At 42.7% G+C, this 27500-nt stretch overlaps 1 protein-coding gene across 1 annotated transcript in view; it reads left to right on the top strand.

Annotated features, from left to right (window-relative positions):
* Positions 1 to 25627, top strand: part of LOC308416090 (angiogenic factor with G patch and FHA domains 1-like) — a gene marked incomplete at its 5' end in the record, with an annotated part of 26372 nt that extends 745 nt beyond the window's left edge. The window contains 14 exon segments of the mRNA XM_080942580.1: positions 3088 to 3190; positions 3706 to 3908; positions 5163 to 5287; positions 5483 to 5528; positions 6551 to 6604; positions 6608 to 6739; positions 9866 to 9943; positions 9946 to 10189; positions 10588 to 10699; positions 11021 to 11072; positions 14417 to 14518; positions 15897 to 16062; positions 16815 to 16897; positions 19059 to 25627. Of these exon segments, the coding sequence (XP_080798706.1) occupies positions 3088 to 3190; positions 3706 to 3908; positions 5163 to 5287; positions 5483 to 5528; positions 6551 to 6604; positions 6608 to 6739; positions 9866 to 9943; positions 9946 to 10189; positions 10588 to 10699; positions 11021 to 11072; positions 14417 to 14518; positions 15897 to 16062; positions 16815 to 16897; positions 19059 to 19178 (1620 nt within the window).
* Between the last annotated feature and the right edge of the window lie 1873 nt (positions 25628 to 27500).

Genomic DNA, 27500 nt, shown 5'->3' with positions numbered 1-27500 from the left:
TTTGGTTGGTTGTTTGTTTTGTTTGTTTGGGTTTTTGTTGTTGTTTTGGTTGAGACGAAGGCATCATTTTGTGCTCTGAACTTGCTGTGTAACGGAGAATGACCTCGAAGTTCAGCTTTTGATTCATGTGTCCACTTTCCAAGTGCTGAGGTTGTAGGCTTGAATTTCTCCCACCCTCATTTGGGATTCTCAATTCAGAATCTCAGTCTGTAGGTCAGCCCGTCTTAGATCTTAGAAGGTAGCCCCAGTTTGACTCAAACCTCCTAGGCTGGGATTTCAGGCACGAACCAACAACCATCCATCCCCTTTTGAGTTTGCTTAAAGCTGAACATAGAACCCCAATTCCTATCTTTAGTGTCCCTGTTTGTAAAGTCTGGTTTAGGAGCTGCAGAGATGGCTCAGCGGTTAAGGGCACTGACTGTTCTTCCAGAGTTCAATTCCCAGCCACCACATGGTGGCTCACAGCCATCTGTAGTAGGATCTGGTGCCCTCTTCTGGTGTATCTGAAAACAGCTACAGTGTACTCACAAATTTTTAAAAACTTAATTAAAAAAAAATGTTTTAAAGTCTGGGTGATAATAGAGTATAGCAATGAAGCTTTAAAGCAGGGACACTTTAATTTTACCCACTCTTGAACATGCTCCATGTATAAGGTGATCTCAGTTTTCCTCTTGGGTTCACTTGTAGAAAGGTATACCTACCTGCCTTTCTACAGATACTAGAAGTGTGCTTCATTTTCATAATATGTAGCAAGGACAGATTCTTGACAGTGATGCTTAGAAAATAAACAATATATTTTTAGCTTGTTCATTGAACAGTTGCACATTATCTTAACAAGTTAGTTCCAGATACTTAATGTTAACCTCATGTTTTTTTTCCATAATTTAATAATGTCTTCTAAAACTACATATCCAGGCTAGACACTGAAATGTCATCAGACTTTGCCATCCCGTCCTTTATGTAGTGTGTGTGTATAATGTGTGGGTGGTGTATTCATACCTGTGTGCACATGGAGGCCAGAGAAACGTTAACTGTCCACTGTTCTACCTTATTCCTTTGACAGGATGTCTTCCTTAACCACAACTTGTTTTTTGTTTAGTCTTGACTGCCCGCAATCCTCAGGGATCCTGTCTCTACCACCTATGGTTCTGGGGTTAAAGATGTGCTGGGGACCAAGCCAGCTTGTTCTGAGGGTGCTGGGATCCAAACTGGGGTCCCTTATGGGTTGCACAGCAAGTGCTCTTAACCATTAAGCCATCTCTCTCTCCTGTCCCTGACATACGATTCTTAAATGAGCTTGGAAAATAACTGCTGGGTTGTAATGGTTTCTGTACCTGTTTACAGTTAAATTTCTGGTCTAGAAATTTGAGGCTACTATGTAGGCAATGTAGGGAGACCTGTTTAAAAAAAAAAAAAGAAAGAAAATAGAAGCCCCTGGTAGAGTCTTTGTAAGTATGTAGAAGGTCTGGGTTGGATCCCCAAGACCTTCCTCTCCCAATATTACGATAATAATAGTATAATAATAATTAATAATGATATAATAAAAACAATAATAACAATAAACCCAAAGTAGAAAAAGTCTTACATCTTGCTGATAGTTCTACTACCCTCTAGTCAACATTCCCTACTGGTAGGGTAGAGTGTAGTTATCTGTTGGTTCAAGTCTTTAAGTACATTCCTTTTAGAGCAGTAACTAAAGGGTAACTTAATAGCCATAATATATTCTGGTTTGGGGATGAACAAGCCCATTACAAGTTATTTTGTTTCTCAAGACATTTCAGGTGTGACATTGGCATCAGGACAACTATTTTGTGAGGCAGTTGTATAAACTGAGATGTTACTCAAAAGTTTCCATATAAATGTGGATACTAAGTATCATCATGGCAGTGGTGGCAGCAGGCAGTGAGCACCAGGGCAAGGTCGCCTCCCAGGGTAAGGGGTGACAGACTGAGGGATGAACCTGAGAGCTAGTGCCACCTCAACATTCTCACTAATTAGTCTTTCTGTCTCTGGTCCTGACGGCGAGATTCCCCAGTTCATAAGGTACCTAGATAAACCTGTATGTAACCACTGCCTTTTCCATGTTCAAACTTACTGATCATTAAAGACGCGGGCTGAGATCCGGTCAGACAGGAGAGGCTCGTGGATTGAGGCAGTTCTCATTTGCTCCTGGGCATGTGCTGCACAGCATCTTTTAGGGGTGCTTCAGTGCACAAAGGTCACAGGGAAGATGCCTCCTCTGTGAGTTCTTACTCTATTCTGCTGAAGTTAGTGATAAGAGCAAAGCAGTCCATATAGCATATAAATAGCATTTAAATATATTTCAGTAAATAACTCCAAGTCTCTGAGTGGCAGTAGAAAATTCAGTTCAGATGGAAACTTGTAGTTGTAAATTGTAGCAAGAACCGTTAGCTTTTGAGACTTTGAGAATAAACCTTTTATTATTGTCCAAGGTAAGGGTGGAACTTGCTTGCATTTGAACTGTCTTTAGTTAGACTTTTCTTTCTGTGGTGCTGGGAACTGAGCCTAGGACTTCATGATTACCAGGCATGTCCACCACTGGGCTCCATTCCTAGACTTTTTTTTTTTTTTTTTTTTTTTTTTTTTTTTGGGAAGGATGATTTGAATGTTTTGCCCTTCCATCTCCCTTCTTTCTTTAAACAGGTCTCACTGTGTAGCCTAGTCTGGCTTTGAACTCTTGGAAGGGAAGGTGTTGACCACCATGCCCAGCTGTGATTTGGGTATTTACCTGGGAGTATGACAATACTGTGGGTCGCAGTGGCATGCATGGTTAGTCTTAACTACCTGGGAGGCCGAAGCCAGAGGATTATTTGAGCATGTGAGTTTTCATCAGCTTGTAAAATACTGAGATCTGTGCTTAAAAGAAAGGAATGAAGGGGAAGGCCAGAGGTCAGCCTTAGCTTTTGAATGGTTGTAGAGTTGCTGAAAAAGGAACCAGCTGCTTTAGGCCCAGGTCTAAAAGTTCTACCAAGATAAATGCCTTGTAATACTGTGAGGATGGTAGACTGTTGTGTATTATTGAATTGCTTTATGGCTTCTTTTTCCTAAAGCCTTGTTTCCTTTCAGGTAGAAGAACTTAGTAAAATACTCCATTGTGGGAAAAAAGAAGAAAATCAAAAGTCTGATGTAGAAGTACAGACAAAGAACCATTCTCCTTGGTCAATTTCAGGTATTCTGTGTCTAGTACCTTCTGAATATTCAAGACACATGGATGTACTGTTTTTTTAAAAAATAACAGACAAAATATGTACATGTGAAGAATTTGATAATACAGTTTTTTTTCTATGTCACTTTCTTTGTCAATTTATGGGTGGTAAAATAGAAATGCATTGTAGTTATTCTAATGCTTGTGTATGTTTTCAGTGCTGCCCTAAGAATTCTGTTCTTGTTGGTTGAGTAAGGTTCTCGGTATGGAGATAAAGGTAGTCTGGAACTTGCTGGGTAGGCCAGGTTGGCTTCATTCAACCTCCTGCCTCAGGCTTTCCAGTGCTAGGAACACCCCCCCCTCCCAAGACTCCCATACTGATTATACTTATATTCCCTCTCCCCTCGCCCCTCTTAGATCTGCCCTGGTCTTGTGGCCAGATTTAATGGGTGAAGTTTTGAGTTTGCTATTTGGATTTTGCAATTAACCCACTTTTTTCATAGACTCAGCAGCTGTTTGTTTGTTTGTTTTCTCTACAGATTATTACTATCAGACATATTATAATGATGATAATCTTCCCAGTAAAGAGACGGAAGTGTCTGCACAGCAGAGTCAGAATGTCCAGGCTTCTACTCTTAATTCTAAAGACGAGTCACAGATAGACAATGGTAGTTATGCTGGTGCTGATGGGACAGAATGTGTTAGCCATAGACAAGAGGATCACGTCACCTCTGATTCACAGGTAATAAAGGCTAACCGTGAAACTCGAGGTCCAGGAGTTACGGAGAAAGATAGGATTCCTTGATCCTGTAGGATGCATACATGAATTATAAATAGTTATAAACGAGTTATAAAATGTGTGATTATGCACAGAGCATCCGTTCTGTTTTGTCTTTTGAAGTAAAGTTTTGCTCTGTTGCTCAGGTTGGCCCTGTTCCCCTGAGTTCAAGTGTTCTGCCTCGGTCTGTGTGTGCCTAAGAGGTTTGTATCCACACACTCAGCTGTGGTGTTAGAAAACAGAAGTGGGAATGTATTTATAGTTGTGACAGTTTTTCTGTTTATGATTTTATGAACTAAAGGGGTATTGTCAGTATATTTTAACTTAGCCCATGAACCTTGGAGCTCAGTGCAGTGGCCCAGGAGATAAAGGTGCTTGTTACAGAAGCCTGGCAGCCTGAGTTCAGCTCCTAACCCTGGTACCTCCGGAAAGGTAGAAGGAGAGAACCAAGTGCACAGGTTTTCTCTGACCCATGTGTGTGCAGTGGCTCTCACTTCTACAGCCACACACGATAGTGAGGCTTTAAGGAGCTCTGGGCATAAGAACAGTGTCGTTTTACGTTTTACCCAAAGTTGTTTGTTATTTTGACATGGGGTCACCCTTTGTTGCCCACTCTGGTCTTGAATCCTCAGGTATAAACTGTCCTCCTACCGGAGCCTGCCGAGTACTGTACGCAAGCTGGCCGCACCCAGAAGTAAAAGGCATTTCCTCTCTCCTCATCCTCCAATCCCAGGGCTGTGTGTGAAATGCCTCATCATTATTCAGATCACCTGAGTGGTTTTTACAGTTGTTTTAGTTATGAACGTTTAATCTATCGTTTCTCCGTCTCTAGTTGTAAAGTGTCTTTATGGTTGACTATAGCGAACAGTTAGGCCATTTGTTGTACAGACACTTCATAGTCTGTATCTTACGGCTGCGTCCTTGTGTTACCCACGCGTTTAACTTTGAATATTGCGATCTTACGGTAGTGTCTTTACAACTCAGACAGGAGTCCTGGGATAGCACTGGCCTCATGTGCAGGCCTCTGTGTAATTTGCAGCCAAACCAAAAATAGACAACATTTAGGGCAGAGGTTAAATTAGAGAATACTTGAAAAATTAATGGCAGTGTGTTTCTATTACAAATTGGAAACAAACTGAAACAACGTCCTAAGTCTCGGACTTCCTGGGATCCAGCTCAGCTGACACATATGGCCCTTGGTGGCATGTCTCCCTGCAGGAGAGTGCGTCCGTGTTAGCAGAAGGCTCCGCGCTCGAAGGCTCCTCGCTGGCTGAAAGCTTGAGAGCTGCAGCGGAAGCGGCCATGTCGCACACCGGCTTCGCCTACGACCAGAGCACCGGCCTGTACTTTTTTTTTTTTTTTTTTTTTAAAGGATTTATTTATTATATATAAGCACATTGTCGCTGTCCTCAGACACACCAGGAGAGGGCATCGGATCTCATTACAGATGGTTGTGAGCCACCATGTGGTTGCTGGGAATTGAACTCAGGACCTCTGGAAGAGCCATCAGTGCTCTAACCACTGAGCCATCTCTCCAGCCCCGGCCTGTACTTTGACCACAGCACTGGTTTCTATTATGATTCTGTGAGGATCAGACCTGCCTAGGACCTCACTGCCGGGTTTCAGCTGCCTGAGAGCAAAACCTAAGTCCCAACTGGGGTACGGGAAGGAAGGATTGGCAGTTTTAACACTGGGCTTGAGGGTTGGTGAGTGGGGCTTCCAGCCCTGGAACGCGTTCTTCCCACGGCCTGCCAGTTAATGGCGGTGTGTGTTGGACTTTTGGCATTTGTTGACTGTAAGTGGAGATATCCTTCAAGTTTTTCTGTTGCTGTGTTTCAGTCTCCTTGTTCAACTTTTCCTTCCTGTTTCAAACTTTTGCCTCCAATTTTCTAACAAGAAAGAAAGGAATGGAAAATTAATGGACACAGTTGTTCACCAGTTCCTTACCTGCCGCCCCACCCACAACCCCAGCTTTTTTAAGTTATTGTGAGATATCAAGGGTTGTATAGCGTTAGGACACTGTTGGTTTCCTGGGCAGTTTGTCATCCACACCTTTGTGTTCATGCTTCAGAAATGTTTCCTCCATTTTTAATATGGTCAGTTGAACCCTATGAAATTGCCATTTCACATAAAGTAAAACACCGTAAATCTGGTGGTTTTATTTGATGCAATTAAGATTAAAATTTTCTCGGGCTGGAGAGATGGCTCAGTGGTTAAGAGCACTGACTGCTCTTCCTGAGGTCCTGAGTTCAATTCCCAGCACCCACATGATGGCTCACAACCATCTGTAATGAGATCTGATGCCCTCTTCTGGTGTGTCTGAGGACAGCGACAGTGTACTCAAATTCATAAAATAAATAAATTAATCTTTAGAAAAAAAAGGACCGAAGCATCTACATTTTAAAAAAAAGATTAAAATTTTCTCAGTGTGGAAAGCAGAGCAGACATTAATAGTTTTTTTTTTTTAAAGTTATTTTTCTCTAATTCTTCTGAAAATACAGTAGTTGTTAAAACAAACGTATCCACTATCTTTGAATATGTTCGGCATTTTTATTGTTCGTTTATTCGTAATACATGAATAAAACTTACTGTCTTGACTTTGACAGGAAAACCAGCTGTATTACGACCCTTCCACCGGGATCTATTACTACTGTGACGTGTAAAGTGGTCGGTACCAATTCCACCCGAGAGTAGATTTACAGCCGTACCAGACCTCCAGCACAAAACCAAACAAAGATAAAAAGCCGAAGAAGAGAAGGAAAGAGCCAGGCTTCTGGACTGCAAATGAAGAAAAGGTGATGCTTTCTTTTAAAATTTAACAGTATTTTCGTATTAATTAAGCCACTGATTTTATGAATGTAAATATCATCGTATATTTTTGTATTTTAAATATATTAAGTTTTTAGATTCTAAAACTAAGAAAGGTTCAAGTGAAATGAATTTCACTCTTCTTTTTTTTTTGTTTTTACAAATTCAATCATTAGAAGTAGGTGTTTTGTAAAATTTCATTAGAAGTAGGTGTTACTTAAGATATATAAAACATCTTACAATGTTTAATTCAGAAAAAAAAAAAATCCAGACATTGATTCAGTAAGTTGGTTATTACAGTTCACAAAAGAGAAAAATTATTAATTGGCACATACAGATTCAGCTTTTTAAATCAACTAGTTTCCCACTTATTAAGTTGCAAACTTAAAAATGCATGCCTGATAAATAGACAGTGAACATATTAGGATTGAAAGGGGCTTTGTTGTTGTCTGTTTTAAATGATTTATTGTTGCTGAGTGGCGGTGGTGGTGCACACCTCTAGTTTCCGGCACTTGGGAGGCAGGGGCAAGGGCAGGGGCATCTCGGAGTTCAAGACCAGCCTGGTCTACAGAACCAGTTACTAGACAGGTAGGGCTACAAAAGAAATCCTGTCTTGTCTTGAAAAAACAACAACAACAAAAAACCCAACAAAAAAAGGTTTATTGTTTATGTATATAGCTATAAATTTTGTGAGTGTGTGTGCACATGTATGTGTGTGCATGCATGTGTGCATGAGCATGCAGGTGCACATGGAAGTCAGACGAAGGTTCCAGAGCCTCTGGAGCTGGAACTGGAGTTGGTTGTGAGTGGGCATGGGTGCTGGGAAGGAGCTTGCATCCACTGCAGGCATTTCAGCCACGTGGGGTTTTGTTTTTTTGTCTTGTTTTTGGAAAAGGGTTGACTATCAGTAATCACTGGTTCTTTTGTTTGCACTAGGTGGAGAGTCATTTCTATTAATTTATATTTAAAAAATTAAAAAGAAAGACAACTTCTTTGTTTAATTAACACAGCCATATGCATAAGAAATGGGGGAAATGGGATCTTAGCATGTCCTGTAGTGTTCGGTAGCTTCTGTTACATGTGCAATACCCTGGATTTGATCCCTGGCATCTCATAGTTCATAGTTAAGAACATGGTGACATGTACAGGAAAAGGAATTCAGATATGAAGACTGAAGGCAGCTTTAAAATCAGTGTGGGTTCCGTGCTATTCAAACGTGTTGAGTGCTCTTATCGCTAAGTGGCTGAGCTTGGAGATGTGTGAGGAGGCACTGGCGTTGCTTGAATTGTGGCAGCTGTCTGGTTCACTTTAGAAATTCTATGTCACATTTTTTTTCTTTTTAACCCAAACAAATTTACTTAAAGTAAAAATTCTACTGTCAACACATGAAATTAAGATTCCGTACTTTCTGTTCTCACTGTGTTTTCATTTTAGTGACAATACTTAAATGAATAGAAAAGTATGCTAGTGAACTAGTAAAAATAAACTTTGGGAGGCAGGCCTTTGTGGTGCACACCTTTCATCCCAGCCCTCAGGAGGCAGAGGCAGGTGGAGCTCTGAGTTTGAGGCCAGCCTGGTCTACAGAGTGAGTCCCAGGAGAGCCAGGGCTACACAGAGAAACCGTCTCAAAAAAAAAAAAAAGAAAGAAAGAAAGAAAATGTGATGATTTTAGAAGCCTCTCTTTCTAGCAGTAAGAAGAATCTGAGGTAACTGGAAACAGAGAGATAGAAAACACCCTCACTTCCTTGAGCCTTGCAGTTTATACTTGACGTAGGAAGGAAGGCAGCATGTCCTAGGTATTGGGGAAAACATCTTATATATGTATGCATACACACAGAAAGGGAGGGAGAGGGAGAGGGAGAGAGAGAAGGAGAGGGAGGGAGGGGTGTTTCATTGTCTATGCATAAGTGCCCCTTCTTGTCCTTCCTGTATGTTTATCTAACCGTCTATCCCAGGCATCCCTTACCGAAGTGTCCTGATAGTTTCAGCCATTTTCTGTTGTCCAGAAGTAATGATGATAAAGGGGAGAATATTGGAACATGCTTTTAAAGAGTGCATGCACCGCTAGATAGGCGTTGTTGATCTGATTTACATAGCCACAGAGCTCCTCATAGCTTTTTAGCTCCTTGCCCTTGCCCTTGTCCTTGGTGAGTTTGCATTGCTGAGAGTATATACAGTTTATCACACTGTGAATGTTCAGCCTGTCTCCAACTCAATTTCTGCTGCTACTAAAAACATGCTGTCCTATTTTGCGAAATTACATGTGAACTCTCTTCATTATATGCACATGACAGAAAGAAAATTGAGATTGTTACACACAGAAGGGAAAGAACAATGACTTTGCTTCTTCCCGGTCTCCATGACAATACTGTATTGTCTGCTGTACACAATGGTGCCTGTACTTAGTGGCTGTGTTACCTTCGTGTGTATTGGAGACTGAACCTGGGGCCTTGTTCATACTAGACACACGCCTCACTGCTGAGCTGTATCCCTAGCCCACATATTATAATCTTTGAAAGTCACTATGAGAATAAACTGTATTATAACCACAAAAGGAATGTCATGCACATGTTCACTGGCTTGATTTAATCACTCATTCTGTGCATAATTTGAAATGTACACAATAAAAATAAAAATTAAATAATTAATTTGTTAATTAAAATAGTTTCTTCATTTTTCAGAAAGCATGCCAAAAAAAGTAATAATAAAAAGCTTATGGTAGACAGACTGAAATTTTTAGAATTAAAGACATATAAATAAAACATTTCTATTTTAAACTTTAAACTTGTGCATTTTCAATCTAACTCTAAAATGTTCACTTTTGGCAAAATCTCAATTTTGATATGTTGATTATATTTAGATCTTTAGTTTCATGTTATCCTTTATAATATTTCTGTGTTGTATATACATGGTCTTATTTAAAAACTCAAATATTTAGAATTGATACATTTTCAAGTTTCATGTTGTTCAGTATAGTAGCCATAAGCTACATGTGACTGGACTGAGGCAAAGGCCCTGTGTGTGAGCAAACAAACCAACCAAAAGTGATTAAATGCTTTTATTTAAGTTTTAAAAGATACTGATGTCACTTACTTCCCTGTTCCTCTTTCTAGGATTTGAGTTCAGAAGATCAGAAAGTCTGCAGTGTAGAATACATAAACTGCAATGAGGATGAAAATTCTGGAAATGTGAGAAAAAAAAGGCCAGAATAGACACTGCTCACAAAAGTAGCCCTTTGCAGCTCACTGTGGCTGTTAGTGGAGACACTGTGGAGTCTCCCGGAGATGATAATTCAGCCTCATCTAGGGATGAGAGAATCAGAGAGAGCGAAAGCGAGCCAGAAGAAGGTGAGACTACAGAGTCTCAGAGTGAGCGCAGTTATGATGGAGACAGTAGCAGTGGGGACAGGGGGTCCTCAGAAGAACCCGATGATGAAGGTGAGTAAGTATACCCTCCAGTGGGGGGGGGGGGCGGGGGCGGAGCTGGGAAGCGTGGCCGAGAGCACAGCAGTTCTGTTGATGGCATTGAAAATTAGGAGAATGACCGGCCCACTGTCAGTTTTTAGGAGTTCAGTCATGAGAGCCATCAGTATATTAATTTAAGAAAACTGCAAGGTATTGAATAGCTTCTACTGAACAGAACACTGTTTCTCATTCATTTCCCCCAATCCCATGTCCCCTCCCCCTTCTCCCTTGTCCTCTGTCTCCTGTCTTTGTCTCTTATTCCTCTGTGACAAACAAATCTCCTTTGTGCTGAGAATTTGGTCTCTTAGTTATCTGTGTGAAAAAAAATAATTTTCATAGAACTTTAAGTTAATATTTCTCTGCCTTGGCAGATGAGGAGAAAATTTGGCCCCCCTGCATTCGGGTGATCGTCATTAGCTCTCCAGTGTTGCAGATGGGCTCGCTGTTCATCATCACAGCCGTGAGTCCAGCCGCCATTGGGAGGTAAGGACGCTGTGTGCTGCTGTGTCTGAAGGGCTTCTGCTTGTTTAAAGAAGGTGGGCAAGTAGTATTGTATTCAAGGCATCATTCTAGAAACACAGAGGCTAAAGCAACATCTTTCTTCAAAGAAAGCACAGTTGAACGACAAAGATGATGTAAACAAATACTGTGTAGAGGAGTGTGAACTCCAGAGTCAGTCAGAGTCCCCACAGCGGGGACTGCTGCTGCTAGGCTTCTGTGTAAGCATCGTCTAGTAAAGCAGCCGTCACTGTCACTACTGTGTCTGTGTTCCCTAGTCACTCACTAATTTACTCACTGTTGCAGAGAAAAGGACGTGGAGCACACGGTGCGGATCCCCGAAGTTGCTGTCAGCAAGGTGAGGCCTCCACTCCGAGCTGTAGCCCTGGCAGAGAAAAGTGTGTGTGCGAGTGTCCTTTGCCTGTGTCCCAGGCAGAGGCAGAACTAAAAGTCTGGGAACAGTCTTGACTATACAGTGAGTTCCAAGCTGCCCTAGGCTACACCAGATCCTATACAAAAACCAAAGTGAACAGAAAGGAAACCTAGAATGGATTTAGTAAAAGTGTAAGGCTTTCTGTTGGACAGGAGGGCTAATGGTGTGGTGATGATGAAGGCAGTGCCTCTTTGTTTCTTTCGGCTTTTGACAAAAAGTCCTTATCACAGTTTGGAAGTCATGGGTTTGGGTTTGGTTTAAAATAGGGTCTCATGCAGTCCAGGCCAGCCTCCAGCTCACTAAGTAGCAAGCTCCCAGTCTTCCTCCCCCTACTTCCTAAGTAGACTTGGGCCACCTATGCTTGGCCAGGATTTTTGTCATGTGCTTTGTTTTGTGACAGGGTCTTGCTCGCCTTGCTCCCAGGCTGCTCAGGTAATCTGGGCTCAGCATCCCTAAATTAGTGAGAATACAGGTGTATCTCCATGCGGCTAATTATGTCCTTCTTAAAAGTCCAAAGCATGAGTTCCAAAACATGGATTTATTTAACTTAAATAGTAAAACAGCATCCAATTTATATAAATATGCTGTGTTTTGTGGTAATTCAAAAATAAGTTCAGTCCTGATTCAAAGCACTTACTTTGAATCCAAAGGTCTTGCTATATCCATGGATAATCTAGCCTTTTCTACCTCAAGATTTCTCAAAGTTTTAGTGGCTACATGTTGTAGCAATCAAAAGCTGAGTTTTCAAAACAAACGGAATTGTAGCTTTAAAATGGCGGGGAATGGCTGCTGCGCTTCTGGGCTCTCTCTTTGTGCCATGTGTCTGGTGCTGTTTGACTGTCCTTCTGTCACCATTGAGAAGAGAACCCGGAACTCCGTGAGCAGGAGGCAGGCATCAGTCCCTCTGCCTCGTTGCTTGTTTTTATTTAATGGAGTGATGTGAAACTACAGAGACTTTCAATGATTTTTGTCTTTTAAGAATGGAATTTAGTCTAGCCTGGTCCACAGAGTGAGTCTCAGAGCAGCCAGAGCTACATAGAAAAACCCCATCTTAAAAAACAAACCAACCAAGCAAAAAGGATGGAATTTGTTTCTCACTATTGTCAGGAAAGTCTTCCCCAGAACTGTTTGAAAGCAGGGAGTCCCCCTGCCCTGTGGACTTACTTTGTTCTCTCAAAGGAAGCCTAACCCGTAACTTTAATCGAGAAGCTCTTTCCTCCTCTCAGATGAGCGAAAATGCAGAGGTGTGGTTTGGGTTTAGTGCCATTGTCTAGTCAGTAGATGAGCTAGGAAGCGTCAGGCTGACAGTGCACACAGCGCACTCCCAGGCAGATGAAGTCCGTGTGCTGATTTAAAAACCTTCAGTTTACCATGGATGAAGACAGAAACAAATACTTGAGCATTGAATAGGAGGCTTTATGAGGTTTTAAAAAGACAATAAAATTCACACATAGCTAATTTTGAGTAAGTTTGAAGCTTCTCGTGTGTTAAGCAAATTAAGAAGGCGAATGGTGACGGCCATCACAAAGCTCTAACAGCTGTCGGTAGGTTTTGTACAACTGTATTTTCTCTAAGTGCACTGTGATGTCAGAGGTCTGTAAGTCGAAGATAGTCACACGCAGTGCAGACGTGAGGGCATGATGGGAGTTTTACTCACACACTTATTGGAACTGTTCCCGTGGGAGCGCAGGTTAGAGGAGCTTTCAGACTAGGATTTGGCAGTGTGAAAACACTGGAGTTGTTAAAGTTTTCATAAAGCTACTCTAGGCAGGCTGACCACAGAGGCTAACGCAGCAGATCGTGAGCCGAGGGGCTCAGGGCTGGGTGCAGTCTGACGTCTCTGCCTTCCGAGCATCTGTACAGAGCCACACAGATCTGGACACATAACCATCATTCAAAATAATAAAGAAAACCTCTGCTAGAAAGATTTTCAGTAGAAATCAGAGAAACTCAAAAGCAAAATCAATCGTAAAACGTACACATCGCTAGATTAATGGAAAATTTAAATTTTGATAATGACCAAATTTGGTTGAGAGTGTTTAAAGCCACAAGAATTCTCATAGATAACAGGGATATATCTATTTTGGAAAGCAGTATGGCAGTATTTAGGTTAAGATTTGAAAATTTCATATAGGGGCCAGCTGAAGGCGAGATGATTTGTTGAGGTAGAGTGCCTAAGTTTGACCCTAGAAACTACATGGTGGGAGGAGAACCAACTCCTACAGGTTGTCCTCCGACCTCTACACATGCACCCTGGCACACCCACACCCTGAAATGCACAGTGTACACCCAGTGTACCCCATGTGCACACATACACACAAATTAACAGTTTTAACTTAAATAAAATTTACTCATGGTAATTTGACAATTCCATCTCTTAAGTATATCTCTCAGAGAAAAAGTTGGCTTGCGTACAGATAGTGTATACACAAGAAGGCTTATGACAGTTTTAATTTAAGAAATGTATGTAAATGGGGTTTTGCTTGCATGTATGTCTGCGTACCACTTGGGTGCCTCATGCACACAGAGGCCAGAAGGGAATGATGGTTACCTGGAACTGGACCTAAGATGGTTACAAGCCTCCGGATGAGCTGCCGTGGGTGCTGGGGATCAAACGCTGGTCCTCTGGAAAAGCAGCCAGTGCTCTTAACCACTGCACCATCTCTCCAGCCTGACCATCGCACATGATTAACACCCTAGGAAGCCTAGATGTCCAGTTCTACAAGCCTTCAATGTGGGCTTCTTCACAGAACAGGGAATGAAGTGCACTTGCCCTACTGCTTGGACAGACCGTATGGCTGACGCTAAGCCTGTGTAGCAGAGCTGCAGTTTAGCCTGATGTGCTCTGAGTCAGGGAGGGTCAGTCCTGTGTCTTCAACAGCTGGAGAACTGGCTTCCTCGAGACTCTCTTGAGTGTTTCAAGTTAGTATGAATTGAAAATTGGAATGATTTTAAATAGGCAGTGATAGTACTTATGTTAGGCAAAAAAATAAAATATAATTATATGTACAGTATAATCTTACTTATGTCTTAAAAGTAGAAGAGGCAGGATATATACAAGATTTTTTTTTATCATAAAGGTGGAAACATAGGAAGCATAGCCTCCACATCTCTACCAGAAACTTGTAATAATTTGTATTCAGTAAAAAGCATTAGGAGAACTCAGGTGAAATGATCAGAGACTAATATCTGCACCATTGCATAAATGAAGTCAGCTCTGAGCTGAAAACGTGCATTTCTTTGTAATTGCTTGGTTGCTTTCCTTTAAGTTCCATGCAGAAGTTTATTTTGACCATGACTTGCAAAGCTACGTTCTCGTGGATCAAGGCAGCCAGAATGGTACCATTGTCAATGGGAAACAGATTCTTCAGGTAAGTAAATGTGTAGTAGTCACCTGCACTTCCTTGTCTGAGCTCAGGTCCTAGTCATTACAGATATCATTTGGCTCAGAACAGAGTTCAAGCACAAATTTATAACTTAATTGGAATTTTCCAGAAAGAGCTAGAAAAAAAATATTTAGTAGATGCTGGTCTGTTGAGTTTTGACTTCTAATTATATCTCTATTGCTTCTTTTAGTTATGCCTATATCATAAAGCTTATTTAGATTAAATGTGTGTGTTTGTGTGTGTGTTTATGTGTGTGTGTGTGACTTTCACATGTGGAGGTCAGCTTCATGGAGTCACTTTTTTGTGCTGAGCCATTTCACTGGCCCAGGACTGAATATTCACAGAAGCAGCTTTGGTGGCCCTCTTTTTCCAGCTTGCTGCTGTGATTCTAGCCCGGGATCTTCCTGCTTGTCAAGCAGATGCTCTCCCTCTGACACACTACTAGACAGCCCTAACCTGCTCTTTTTTTTTGTCTTAATAAAAACAATGCTAATCTAGGAATTTTCTGAAAACCAAAGTACCCTGACAAAGCAACTTAGGAAAGGAAAAGAACCGTCCGTCATGGTGAAGCAGGTCTTCAGGAAGCAAAGGGAGAAAATACTAGCACTAAACTCAGTATCTCCTGTTTGTTCAGTCTAGGACGCCAGCCCGTACCATGGGGCCATCCACAGTTTGGTGGATCTATCGCCTCAGTTAACCTAGTCTAGATGATCACTTTCTGGCATGCCCAGACAGAGGTCACTATTAGCTACATACACTCCCGTGATGTGCTCAGAGACCATAAGTGGTTCTTCAGCCTGTCTGTGTTGGCAATATAAACCACCACCTAGGTCTTACTCTAATGCTTTAAGAATGAAAAAAAGAAATTATGAGGAAAGCTGGGAGTGTCTCAGTGGTTAAGAGTATTTACCATGGTATCATTAGGACCAAGTTCTGATCCCAGAGCCCATTTAACAACTTATATGTTTTCAGACAGACAGACAGACACACATACACACACAGAGCAAAAAATTTTTATAGAAGAGGAAGAAAGGCAATCATTTCTTAATACATAACTTTTCTCTAATTATGTGTTTTGCTAGTAGATTGAAGCCCAGAGTGGACTGGTGGGCTTTGATCAGATCAAATTAGAAGTAGCTTTTTGGGAATACTATAAGGGATTGTAGGGTGGAGCCCAGAGTTTGGTTCATGGTAAGTGCATGTTCTTCCACTGAGCTACTGCCATGATCCTGGTGGTCTTCGGGGTCTGTTCATCAAGTTGTAGAAGTGTGCATGTGTCTCCTTTTCTGAACTTTTCTCTACATAGACTTAATGTAGCCATATGACTTTTATATTTCTGTTTCATTGAAAATTTCTCATCTAGCCAAAAACAAAATGTGAGCCTTATGTCCTTGAACACGGGGATGAAGTAAAGATTGGGGAGACCGTGCTGTCTTTTCACATTCACCCTGGCAGCGAGACGTGCGATGGCTGTGAACCCGAGCAGGTCAGAGCTCACCTTCGCCTTGATAGAAAGGATGAGCCTTTGGGTATGTGAAGCCCAGCACGTGTGGGTGTGAGCGGTACTCTGGACTGCTGCACTTGGTGTTTGAATGTCCCTCTGCACCATCGGGCCCCCCCTCCCACCCCTCATGTCTCACCGCATGTGGGTGGAGCAGCCTGTGTGTAGTTGGCATGCTTGTTGTAGACACGGTGCGGTGCATGTGTGCTCAGTGTGTAGTGCTGCAGGGCTGAGAACTGACACATTGGGAATTGTCCACGCGTGCAGGCCACCTGTAGCCAAAGTCCTTTGTAGAAACTGTTTGTAAATTGACTTTCGAAACAGTGGGTTTCCAGAAGGGGTTCTCGGGGTCCTCAGTTCTGCTTACCCCAGCTCTGCAACCCTCCTCTCTTCGCTCCACACACGGATAGCCCCATATTACAGAAGCTCTACTTTTCCCTCCTCCTCTCATGAGCTCACCCTGCCTTCCACATCCTGCAGACACTCAGGGTTAAATGCACCCATTTAATTGTTTGACACAGCATATGTGAAATGTGAGACTATGCCATTTGTCTCTCTGGGCCTGGGTTAGATATCTCAGCATAATACTTGCTGATGAATGAAGTGATAATATGGTATATAGACACACTGTGGAATCTTATTCTACTATAGGGGAAAATGAGATTATTAAATTTGCAGGAAAATGGTTTGAACTGGCTAATATACTAAGATAAACTATTTTTTAATAAGAATTAATTTCCTGTAAAGTCTGTCATATTCAAACTCAGATTTTCCTTTTAGTTGGTCCAGCATTAAGTAAGGAGGAAAAGGAGTTGGAAAGAAGAAAGGCACTAAAGAAAATACGAGTAAAGTATGGTTTGCAGGTAAGAGTGCTAAATATTCTCTCATTTAGTCAGTGTACTAAGCATGCTACATATAATTAAGTTCTGTTTGCCACGATTACTTATGTAACTTCTATAGTTCTGCTGTTTATAACTTAACTACTGAAGTTGGAGTGGAAAATATAGTGCACATGTGGGCCTGAGTTCAGATCCCAGCACCCATCTGAAAGCCAGTGTGCCGTGTATGTACACTCCAGATACAGGGCTGGAAGGATCCCTGGATCTTGCTAGCCAGGCAGTTCATTCGAATCAGTTATCCCCCTTAGAAACTAAAGTGGATGGTGGTTGGAGAAAACCGTTCCATTCTTCTGACTACACTCATACTCACACACAAGTTTAGGCAAAATGTCTGAGGTATTTAACACCAAAGTTACAATGCATGAAAATATGTTGACAAGCTATACTTTGTCAAATGTAAGTTTTTGCTTACCCAGAGACACAGACAATATGAAGGAAACCATAGGCCAGGGACTATACTTGCAAATCATGTACCTGATGAGAAACTAGAATTTATAGATCTTATAGTGACTGTAAAATAAGAGAACAAGTTAACTTAAAAGGAAGCTACTTTATAAACACCACAGGCCTCAGTCCATTCAGGGCCAGCCTTGTGCTACTGTATATATTAGTTACCAGCTAAACAGCTGGGTTGGCTATGTCTTCAACCACATCAGAAACCCAAGAATGACTAATATTACCTGATATATGAGAAGCACAAAATACAGCTTCTCAAAACTTAGTCAATTTATAGAGACCATATCTGACAGACTTTGTAATGCAGAATTTTGAAGCGCTGATAATTCTGGCTCAGCAAAGATTATCAGTCAACTATTCTGCATACTGTGTTCCTTTCTGGGCAGTATTTTTAGATGAATTGAAGAAATTCTTACCTAGTGGCTGTCTTGCCATAAGATATAACCTCACCTGGAGGTAGAGGTGATCAATATCTTTGTTAAATCTACCAAAGGGGAACTGTCAGAAGCAGATATGTCTCAACAAACAATAAATAACATTAAATGTCATAATTTATGGATTTCTGATGTTTTTGAAAACAATCTAACTACAAAAAGCATTTCTGAACTGTTAAGCTTTGACTACTCTTGACCATTTCTAATTGAAATATCTCAAATACACCCTTTTAACTGACTCGGAATCATGAATTTGTTATCTGGCCCTTAACTTGTATTGTTTAATCAACTAAAATCAGTGTATAACAGCAGCTATAGGACTGGGTCTAAGCCTTGTATTCCCAAATGTATTGTATAGGTACAATATATGAAAGCAACAATACTAGCCTCAAATTTAAATCAATAAGAAATTATACCAATGAAAACTTTAAATCTGTATCAAATAAATTCTAAACCGCTGTAAAGATTATAACTTCAATTTTGTATCAATTAGAAAGATTTCTACCAGTGTAAGATATGACTTTAGCTTAGTTACCAAACGAGAGATGGTTGAACAAATAAATCTGGCTAATTCCTCCCTGTTAAATTATGACCATTTCTAAATTCCTTATAAAAACAACCTTAGAATAACCCCCAAAATCCAGGGAATTGGGGCAGCAACTCTTCATAGTTTCTTCAAGCTGAGTACATGGGTGTTGAGAATCTAGAAGTGGGGAGGAGAATGAGGAAGCTGGCCAGGCCTCAAGAAGGAAGGCCGCACCAGTGTTTGTGGTAGTCTCTGAGATCAGGAATCTAAGAGGCCATTTCAGCATTTTGATGACAAGCTTCACCATAGCTGCACATTCTGCAATATATAAATCTCAAAATAAAACATTGTGGGGTGCCGCCTGCACATTCTCCATTACAAGATGGCGCCGACATCCGGCCGGAGTTAGCAGTAAACAAGCCATGTGCGCACGTGCTGGGTAACTTTCCACTCCTTGAGCTCTGCCTCTCCCGTGGCGTCATAGGGCCTGATGAGTTTCAACCAATCAGGGGGCTCCGCGTCCAAGGCAAGGACTGATCCCTTTATAAGGGGACGGGCTAGATAGTTCGGGTCGTCTCGTTGGTCTCGTTCGTCTTGTTCGTCTTCTTGGTCTTCTTCGTCTTCGTCACGTGTAGCAAGTGCTGGTTCTCGAGAGCATTAAAGTTTACCGCAGAAGGATCCTATTTCGTGTGCCGCGTCGTTCTTGCAGGCGAGACGGTTGCGCGGGACATCTGGTGCCGAAACCCGGGGAACTCGACCACTCCATCGTCTGCACCACAGAAGACCCTTTGTCTTTGGGCAGAGAGGATCCAGAACTGCGGGGAGATAAGTTCGGCAAGGTATGTCTGATCCTGGATCTTTCTTTAATTTGGTTTAAATTTTCCGAGGCCGTGGGAAGGGTCCGTAGAGGCTCTGGTATTCGTCAGTGCAGTTTTATTCTCTTCCTCTTAATTTCCTCTTGTGTCCAACGGGGCTGGTGTTAATTTTGTGCTTAAGTTGGACGTAGATAAGCCGGGGCACCCCTGCGTTCCATAAGTCTTTGTAGATTAAAAAAAAAAAAAAGCGGGAACGCGCTGAGACTTGCCTTTCAGTTTCACTTTGTGCCGCCACGCAAATAAGCCGCGGGCATTACATCGCTGTGATGGGCTCTTCACACTCGACCATTACAGCCCTGCAGTCAATTCTTAAGCAGAGAGATTTAGAATTGCCCACCCGCATCTTGCAGCGTTTCGTAAAAGAGGTTGAGCGTACTGCCCCTTGGTTTGCGGTCTCTGGGTCTCTCTCACCAGCCTCATGGAAAAAATTGGGTAGAGAATTGGACTGTGCGCAGAATGCCGGAGACCTCGGGCCCGAGACCATGGCCATTTGGACGATGGTACAAAATTGTTTAATAGATGAGAGTTGTAGGCCCGCCGTCGCTGCGGGGCACGAGGTATTGAGTGAAGTCCAGGATAGACTATCAGAAGCCGAACAGAGCGAGAGGATGGGCGCGCGCAGGAAAAGATATTTCCCCCCTAAGGAAAAAGGACCTCCAGGTACGCTGTACAGCGGGAGAGTAGTTACCCACAAACCCTCAGATTTTCATTCCCTTATGCACTCTAATGTTAAGAAAAGGGGAGTCAGCTTGTACCCTGTAGAAGACTTTGAGGCTCTTAACATCTATAGCCCCGAGACTTCAGATGATGATGATGAGCGAGAAGGCTTAGACCCAGAAGAAGAATCAGGGGTAGATGAAGAAGCAGCTAGTTATGAGGAAAAAAGATATTATCCTGACGAGCAGTGCAGGCCCATGCGCTTGTCCCCAGTTGTCCCGACAGCGCCTCCTTTACCCGTGGTCCCCCCTCCTCATGCAGCACGCACGCCTGTAAAATCCTTCTCGTTCCTCCCGGAAAGGGTGAGAAGGCAGATGTGTCTTGTTTTCCCTGTGTTTGAGACAGCTGAGGGTGGCCGCGTTCATGCCCCCGTAGAATATAATCAAATAAAAGAATTGGCAGAGTCAGTCAGAAAATACGGGGTAACCGCCAACTTTACCATCACTCAGCTTGATAGATTGGCTATCTCTGCCTTAACTCCCTCTGATTGGCAGACAATTGCCAAGGCTGCTCTACCGAGCATGAGGCAGTATATGGAGTGGAAGGCTCTTTGGTATGAGGCTGCCCAAATCCAAGCAAGAGCCAATGCTACAGCGTTGACTCCTGAACAACAAGAATGGACATTTGATCTGCTGACTGGCCAAGGTCGCTATGCAGCAGATCAGACAGCTTATCATTGGGGTGCCTACGCCCAAGTGTCAAGCACAGCCATTAAGGCCTGGAAGGCACTTTGAATAAAGGGAGGGGCCGATAATCAGCTTACAAAAATCATTCAGGGACCTCAAGAGCCTTTTTCAGATTTTGTAGCCCGCATGACCGAGGCGGCAGGTCGGATCTTCAGGGATCCCGAGCAGGCTGCCCCTCTTATTGAACAGCTTATTTTTGAGCAGGCCACCCAAGAATGCCGAGCCGCTATCGCCCCTAGAAAGGGCAAAGGTCTTCAAGATTGGCTTCGAGTCTGTAGAGAACTGGGCGGGCCACTCACTAATGCAGGTCTCGTGGCAGCCATTTTGCAGTCCCAGAGGGGCCCTCCACAAGCCCCTGATAGACGGGTCTGTTTCAGATGTGGAAGATCTGGACACTTAAAAAAAGATTGTCGGATGGTCACTAGAGACCCTCCGCCCCTTTGCACAAGATGTGGCAAGGGGTACCATAAAGCTGAACATTGCCGCTCTGTTAGGGACCTCAAAGGCCGGCTCCTCCCTCCACTAGAGAGCCAGACTGCCCAGACCAATGAGATGCCAAAAAACGGGTCACTGGGCCCCCGTTCCCAGGGCCCTCAAAGATATGGGAGCAAATTTTTCAAACCCCTAGGGGAGAGCAAAGTGAGCACACAGACAGGCCAACAAGAATGGACCTGCGTGCCTCCTCCTCACTGGTATTAATGCCTCAGATGGGCGTTCAGCCCATCCCTGTAGGAGCGGTCACCTTGCCTCCAGGAACCCTAGGACTGATCCTCAGACGAGGATCCCTCACAGCACAGGGACTGATAGTCCACCCAGGCATAGTAGACAATGACCACTCCTCTGAAATACAGGTACTGGGCTCCAGCCCGACGGGCATATTCTCTGTAACTCAGGGCGACAGGATTGCACAGTTATTGCTCCTCCCTGATAGCTCTGATAAAAAGACTAAGGAAAAGGCAGAAAGACAGATGGGTTCCTCTGGGACCGACTTAGCTTATTTAGCAGTATCTTTGAATACCAGGCCAAGGCTTAACTTGTGGGTTAATGAGAAGAGATTTGAGGGCATCCTTGACACAGGGGCTGATAAGAGTATTATATCCACTCATTGGTGGCCCAAAAATTGGCCTGTTGTAGAGTCATCACACTCCTTACAAGGATTGTGTTATAAGTCCTGCCCCACCATCAGTGCAGCCTCACTCACCTGGAAAACCCCTGAAGGCCAATGTGGGTGATTTGTCCCCTATGTACTCCCTCTTCCAGTTAACTTATGGGGGAGAGATATAATGCAGCAAATGGGGCTAATTCTGTCCAATAAATATTCTGCACAGGCTTATGATATGATGGATAAGATGGGATATAAAGAGGGAAAAGGCTTGGGACGCTATGAACAGGGACCCCTAGAGCCTGTCTCGCCTAACCCTAACAAAGAAAGGCAGGGTCTGGGTTTTTCCTAAGCGCCATTGAGGCAGCGCGGCCCATACCATGGAAAACGGAGGATCCGGTATGGGTTCCTCAATGGCCCCTTACCTCCGAAAAGTTAGAAGCTGTTACCCAATTAGTTAGAGAACAACTACAATTGGGTCATGTAGAACCCTCTACTTCCCCTTGGAATACCCCCATTTTTGTGATTAAAAAGAAATCAGGAAAATGGCGATTGTTGCATGAATTGAGAGCCATCAATGAACAAATGCATTTGCTTGGCCCTATACAACGTGGCCTACCGGTTCTCACGGCGCTCCCAAAACATTGGCCTTTAATGATAATAGATATTAAAGATTGTTTCTTTTCCATACCTTTACATTCTCAAGATAGGCCCAGGTTCGCCTTTACCCTTCCTTCTATTAATCATGCGGAACCTGACAAGAGGTTCCAATGGAAGGTCCTGCCTCAGGGCATGGCTAACAGCCCGACTATATGTCATTTATATGTTCACCAAGCCCTTATTCCTGTTAAAAGGCATTTTCCATCATTAATTCTGGCGCATTATACAGATGACGTCTTATTATGTGACAAAGACTTGTCAATCTTAACAGAGGCTTTTCCCCTACTGCAGCAAGCTTTGGAAAAAATGGGCCTACATATTGCCACAGAAAAGGTCCAGATTTCTGATACCAGTCAATTCCTAGGGTCTGTGGTATTCCCTGATAAGATTGTCCCTCAAAAGCTCGAGATAAGAGATCACCTCCACACTCTTAATGGTTTTCAAAAATTACTGGGAGACATCAATTGGCTTAGACCTTTTCTTAAGATTCCTTCTGCTGAACTTAAACCCTTATTTGATACTCTAGAAGGAGATCCTCATGTCTCCTCACCTAGAAGTTTGACCCCGCAAGCAGAAAGAGCGTTACAGTTGGTAGAAGAAGCTATACAGGATGCACAATTGGTTCGCAGAGATTATGATAAACCTTTTTCATTATGTGTTTTTAAAATGAACAGGCTCCCTACTGCTGTGCTTTGGCAACAAGGACCCTTATTGTGGGTACATCCTAATGCCTCGCCAGGTAAAATAATTGACTGGTATCCAGATGCTGTGGCACAATTGGCGCTGAGGGGACTAAAATCTGCCATCACACATTTTGGCACTGAACCACAGTTGCTAATTGTTCCCTATAATGCCATGCAGGTTTCCACTCTTGCTGCCACTTCGAATGACTGGGCTATCTTAGTCACTTCCTTTTCGGGAAAAATAGATAATCATTACCCAAAACATCCAATTTTACAGTTTGCTTTAACTCAACCTGTAGTTTTTCCCAAAATAACGTCCTGTAGTCCCCTAAACGAAGGGTTAGTGATTTATACTGACGGTTCCAAGACCGGGCTGGGGGCTTTTGTGGTTAACGGGCAGGTCTATTCGAGGCAGTATACAGAAGCCTCTCCACAGGTGGTAGAATGTCTAGTGGTTCTTGAGGTCTTACAGCGTTTCTCAGAACCTATAAATATAGTGTCTGATTCATCTTATGTTGTTAATGCTGTCGATCTGCTTGAGGCGGCTGGCATTATTAAACCGTCTAGCAGAGTTGCCTCAATTTTTGCGCAAATTCAAAACTGCCTTCTAGTCAGAAGATCACCCTTTTATATTACTCACATTAGAGCTCATTCTGGATTGCCAGGACCTATGACTCAAGGCAATGATTTGGCAGACAGGGCTACAAAAATGATTCTATAGCCATGTCTTCGCCTCTAGAGGCTGCTAAAAGTTTTCACAAAGACTTTCATGTAACTCCTGAAACTCTGCGGCGCCGCTTTTCCATTTCCAGAAAACAGGCTCGCGATATTGTGGTCAATTGCCAAAATTACAGTCAGTTTCTGCCTGCGCCCCACTCGGGGGTTAATCCTCGGGGCATCCAGCCTCTTCAAATATGGCAAATGGATGTTACCCATGTCTCCTCCTTTGGTAAGCTGCAATGTGTACATGTATCCATTGATACCTGTTCGGGAATAATTGCAGCCACTCCCTTATCTGGAGAAAAGGCCTCACATGCCATCCAACATTGCTTGGAGGCTTGGAGTGCCTGGGGTAAGCCAAAGTTCTTAAAGACAGATAATGGGCCTGCTTTTACCTCACAAAAATTTCAACAATTTTGTAGCCAGATGGCTGTGACTCATCTTACAGGTTTGCCGTATAATCCACAAGGACAAGGTATTGTGGAACGTGCTCACCGCACCCTTAAATCATATCTAATAAAACAGAAAGGGGGAATTATGCAGGCTCTGCCCCCTGTACCTAGGACCGCAGTATCCATGGCACTGTTCACCTTAAATTTTTTAAATCTTGATGACCACGGCCATACGGCGGCTGAAAGGCATTGCCTACCCATGGACAAACCAAGAGAGATGGTGAAATGGAAAGATGTCATAACTAATAAATGGAAAGGACCGGATCTTGTGTTGATAAGATCCAGGGGAGCTGTTTGTGTTTTCCCTCAGGATGAAAATAATCCCTTCTGGGTCCCCGAGAGGCTCATGCGAAAAATGGTGGAGACTCCTGATGACAGCCCTGCTCCTGATGCTGTGGAACCAGAGAGTCAGAGGAGAGGCGAGATGGGCGATTCTGTCGGCATTCCCGAAACCAATTCCAGTGGAACATGGTGCTACAGTCTTCCCTAAGCTTTTCACCCCCGATATTAACTTGGGTGGGGGTGGGACTCTTGGGAGCAATCCTTTGCTGCGGACTTGCGTTGCTTCTCTGGCTGGTTTGTAAGCTCAAGGCCCAAACAAAAAGAGAGACAAGGTGGTTATTGCCCAAGCGCCTGTCGCTCTAGAACATGGAGCATTCAGCCGATATCTGGTTGTCTATGCTTAAGCAGTAGGTCGCCGGCCAGACAGCTCTTGCACTCCTGGAACTTCGGTTCATTGCACAGGATTAGAGTGTCTGGTTTGAGCAGCCCATGAGGGATGCCAAGCAAAGCATCGCACTGAGAGCCCCTTGTCGTGGGGCATCTCTGGGAGGTATGTCATTTTGCGTGAGGGTTGCCTGCCCCAGTGTCCCTCCCTCAGAAAAACGGCAGAGTGACAGGTCAAGAGTACTACGGCTACAAAAGGCCTAGCGGTTACTCCTGTACATGGTCTTTATACACCTTAATGAGGATTTGACTTCTATCTCCGCCCTCCTAATATGGGTGTCCTACTTTGCTCAAAGAATAAAAGATAAGGGGAGATGTGGGGCGCCGCCCGCACATTCTCCATTACAAGATGGCGCTGATATCCGGCTGGAGTTAGCAGTAAACAAGCCATGTGCGCACGTGCTGGGTAACTTTCCACTTCTTGAGCTCCGCCTCTCCCGTGGCGTCATAGGGCCTGATGAGTTTCAACCAATCAGGGGGCTCCGCGTCCAAGGCAAGGACTGATCCCTTTATAAGGGTACGGGCTAGATAGTTCGGGTCGTCTCGTTGGTCTCGTTCGTCTTCTTCGTCTTGTTCGTCTTCTTGGTCTTCTTCGTCTTCTTCGTCACGTGTAGAAAGTGCTGGCTCTCAAGAGCATTAAAGTTTACCACAGAAGGATCCTATTTCGTGTACCGCGTCGTTCTTGCAGGGGAGACGGTTGCGCGGGACAATTTTGTGCCAAAAAGGCAGAAATTCTTATTTTAGGGCAAAAAGGCAGAAATTCCACTTAATTTTGCGCAAAAATGCAGAAATTTCCCTTATTTAGGGCAAAAAAAACAGTAATGCCCCTAATTTTGGGTCAAAAAGGCACAAATTCCTCTAATTTTGGAGCAAAATTGCAGAAATTCCCTTTATTTTGGGGCAAAATTGCAGAAATCCCCCATTATTTTGGTGCAAAATTGCAGAAATTCCCCTTAGTTTGGGGCAAAAAGGCAGAAATTCCCCTTCTTTTGGGGCAAAAAGGTAGAAATTCCACTTATTTTGGAGAAAATTGCATAATTTTCCTTTATTATTGGGCAAAAAGGCAGTAATGCCCCTAATTTTGAGGCAAAAAGGCAGAAATTACCCTAATTTTGGGGCAAAATCCAAAAATTCCCTTTATTTGAAGGCAAAAATGCAGAAATTTGCATTTTTGGGGACAAAATTGCAGAAATTTCCCTTATTTTGAGGCAAAAATGCAGAAATTCCACTTTATTTTGGAGCAAAATTGCAGAATTTCCCCTTATTTTGGGGCAAAAAGGCAGAAATTCTCCTTATTTTGGGGCAAAAAGGCAAAAATTTCCCTTATTTTTAGGCAAAATTGAAGAAATTTACCTTATCATGGGACAAAAATGCAGAAATTCCCCTTATTTCGGGTCAAAAAGGCAGAAATTTCCATTTTTTTTGGGACAAAATTGCAGAAATTTCCCATATTTCGGGGCAAAAATGCAGTAATGCTTCTAATTTTGGGGCAAAATTCAGAAATTTCACTAATTTTGGGTCAAAAAGGCAGAAATTCCTCTTATTTTGGGGCAAAAATGCAGAAATTTCCCTTTTTTTGGGACAAAATGCAGAAATTTCCTTTATTTTGAGGCAAATTGCAGAAATTTCCCTTATTTCGTAGCAAAAATTCTGTAATGCTTCTAATTTTGGGGCAAAAATCAGAAATGCCATTAATTTTGGGGCAATAAGGGAGAAATTCCCCTTATTGTGGGGCAAAATTGCAGAAATTTCCCTTATTTTTGGGCAAAATTGCTGAAATTTCCCTTTTTTGGGGCAAAATTGCAGAAATTTCCCTTGTGGCAAAAATGCAGAAATTCCCCTTATTTGAGGTCAAAATGGCAAAAATTCCGCTTATTTGGGGGAAAATTCCAGACATTACTCTTATTTTAGAAAAAAAGCCTGAAATTCCCTCATTTTGTGCCAAAAAGGCAGAAATTCTTATTTTAGGGCAAAAAGGCAGAAATGCCACTTAATTTTGAGTCAAAAAGGCAGAAATTCCCCTAATTTTGTGGCAATGTTGCAGAAAATCCCTTTAGTTTGGTGCAAAATTGCAGAAATTCCCCATTATTTTGGAGCAAAATTGCAGAATTTCCCCTTATTTTGGGGCAAAAATGCAGAAATTTCCCTTATTTTAGGGCAAAAAGACAGAATTTCTCCTTATTTTAGGCCAAAAATACAGAAATTACCCTTATTTTAGGCCAAAAAGACTAAATTCCCCTTATTTTGAGGCAAAAAGGCAGAAATTCCCTTTATTGTGGGGCAAAATTGCTGAAATTTTTTTTTTTTGGACAAAATATCAGAAATTTCCCTTATCTTGGGGCAAAATTGCAGAAATTTCCCTTATCGTGGGGCAAAATTGCAGAAATTCCCCTAATTTTGTGTCAAAATTGCAGAAATTTCCTTTATTTTGGGGCAAAATTGCAGAAATTCCCCTTATTTTGGGGCAAAATTGCAGAAATTCCCCATTATTTTGGAGCAAAATTGCAGAAATCCCCCTAATTTTGTGTCA

This window comes from Micromys minutus, assembly GCF_963924665.1.
Source record: "Micromys minutus genome assembly, contig: SCAFFOLD_778, whole genome shotgun sequence".
NCBI lineage: Eukaryota > Metazoa > Chordata > Mammalia > Rodentia > Muridae > Micromys > Micromys minutus.
Note: the sequence above shows the minus strand (reverse complement) of the source record. Positions and strands in the feature narration are given on the sequence as shown.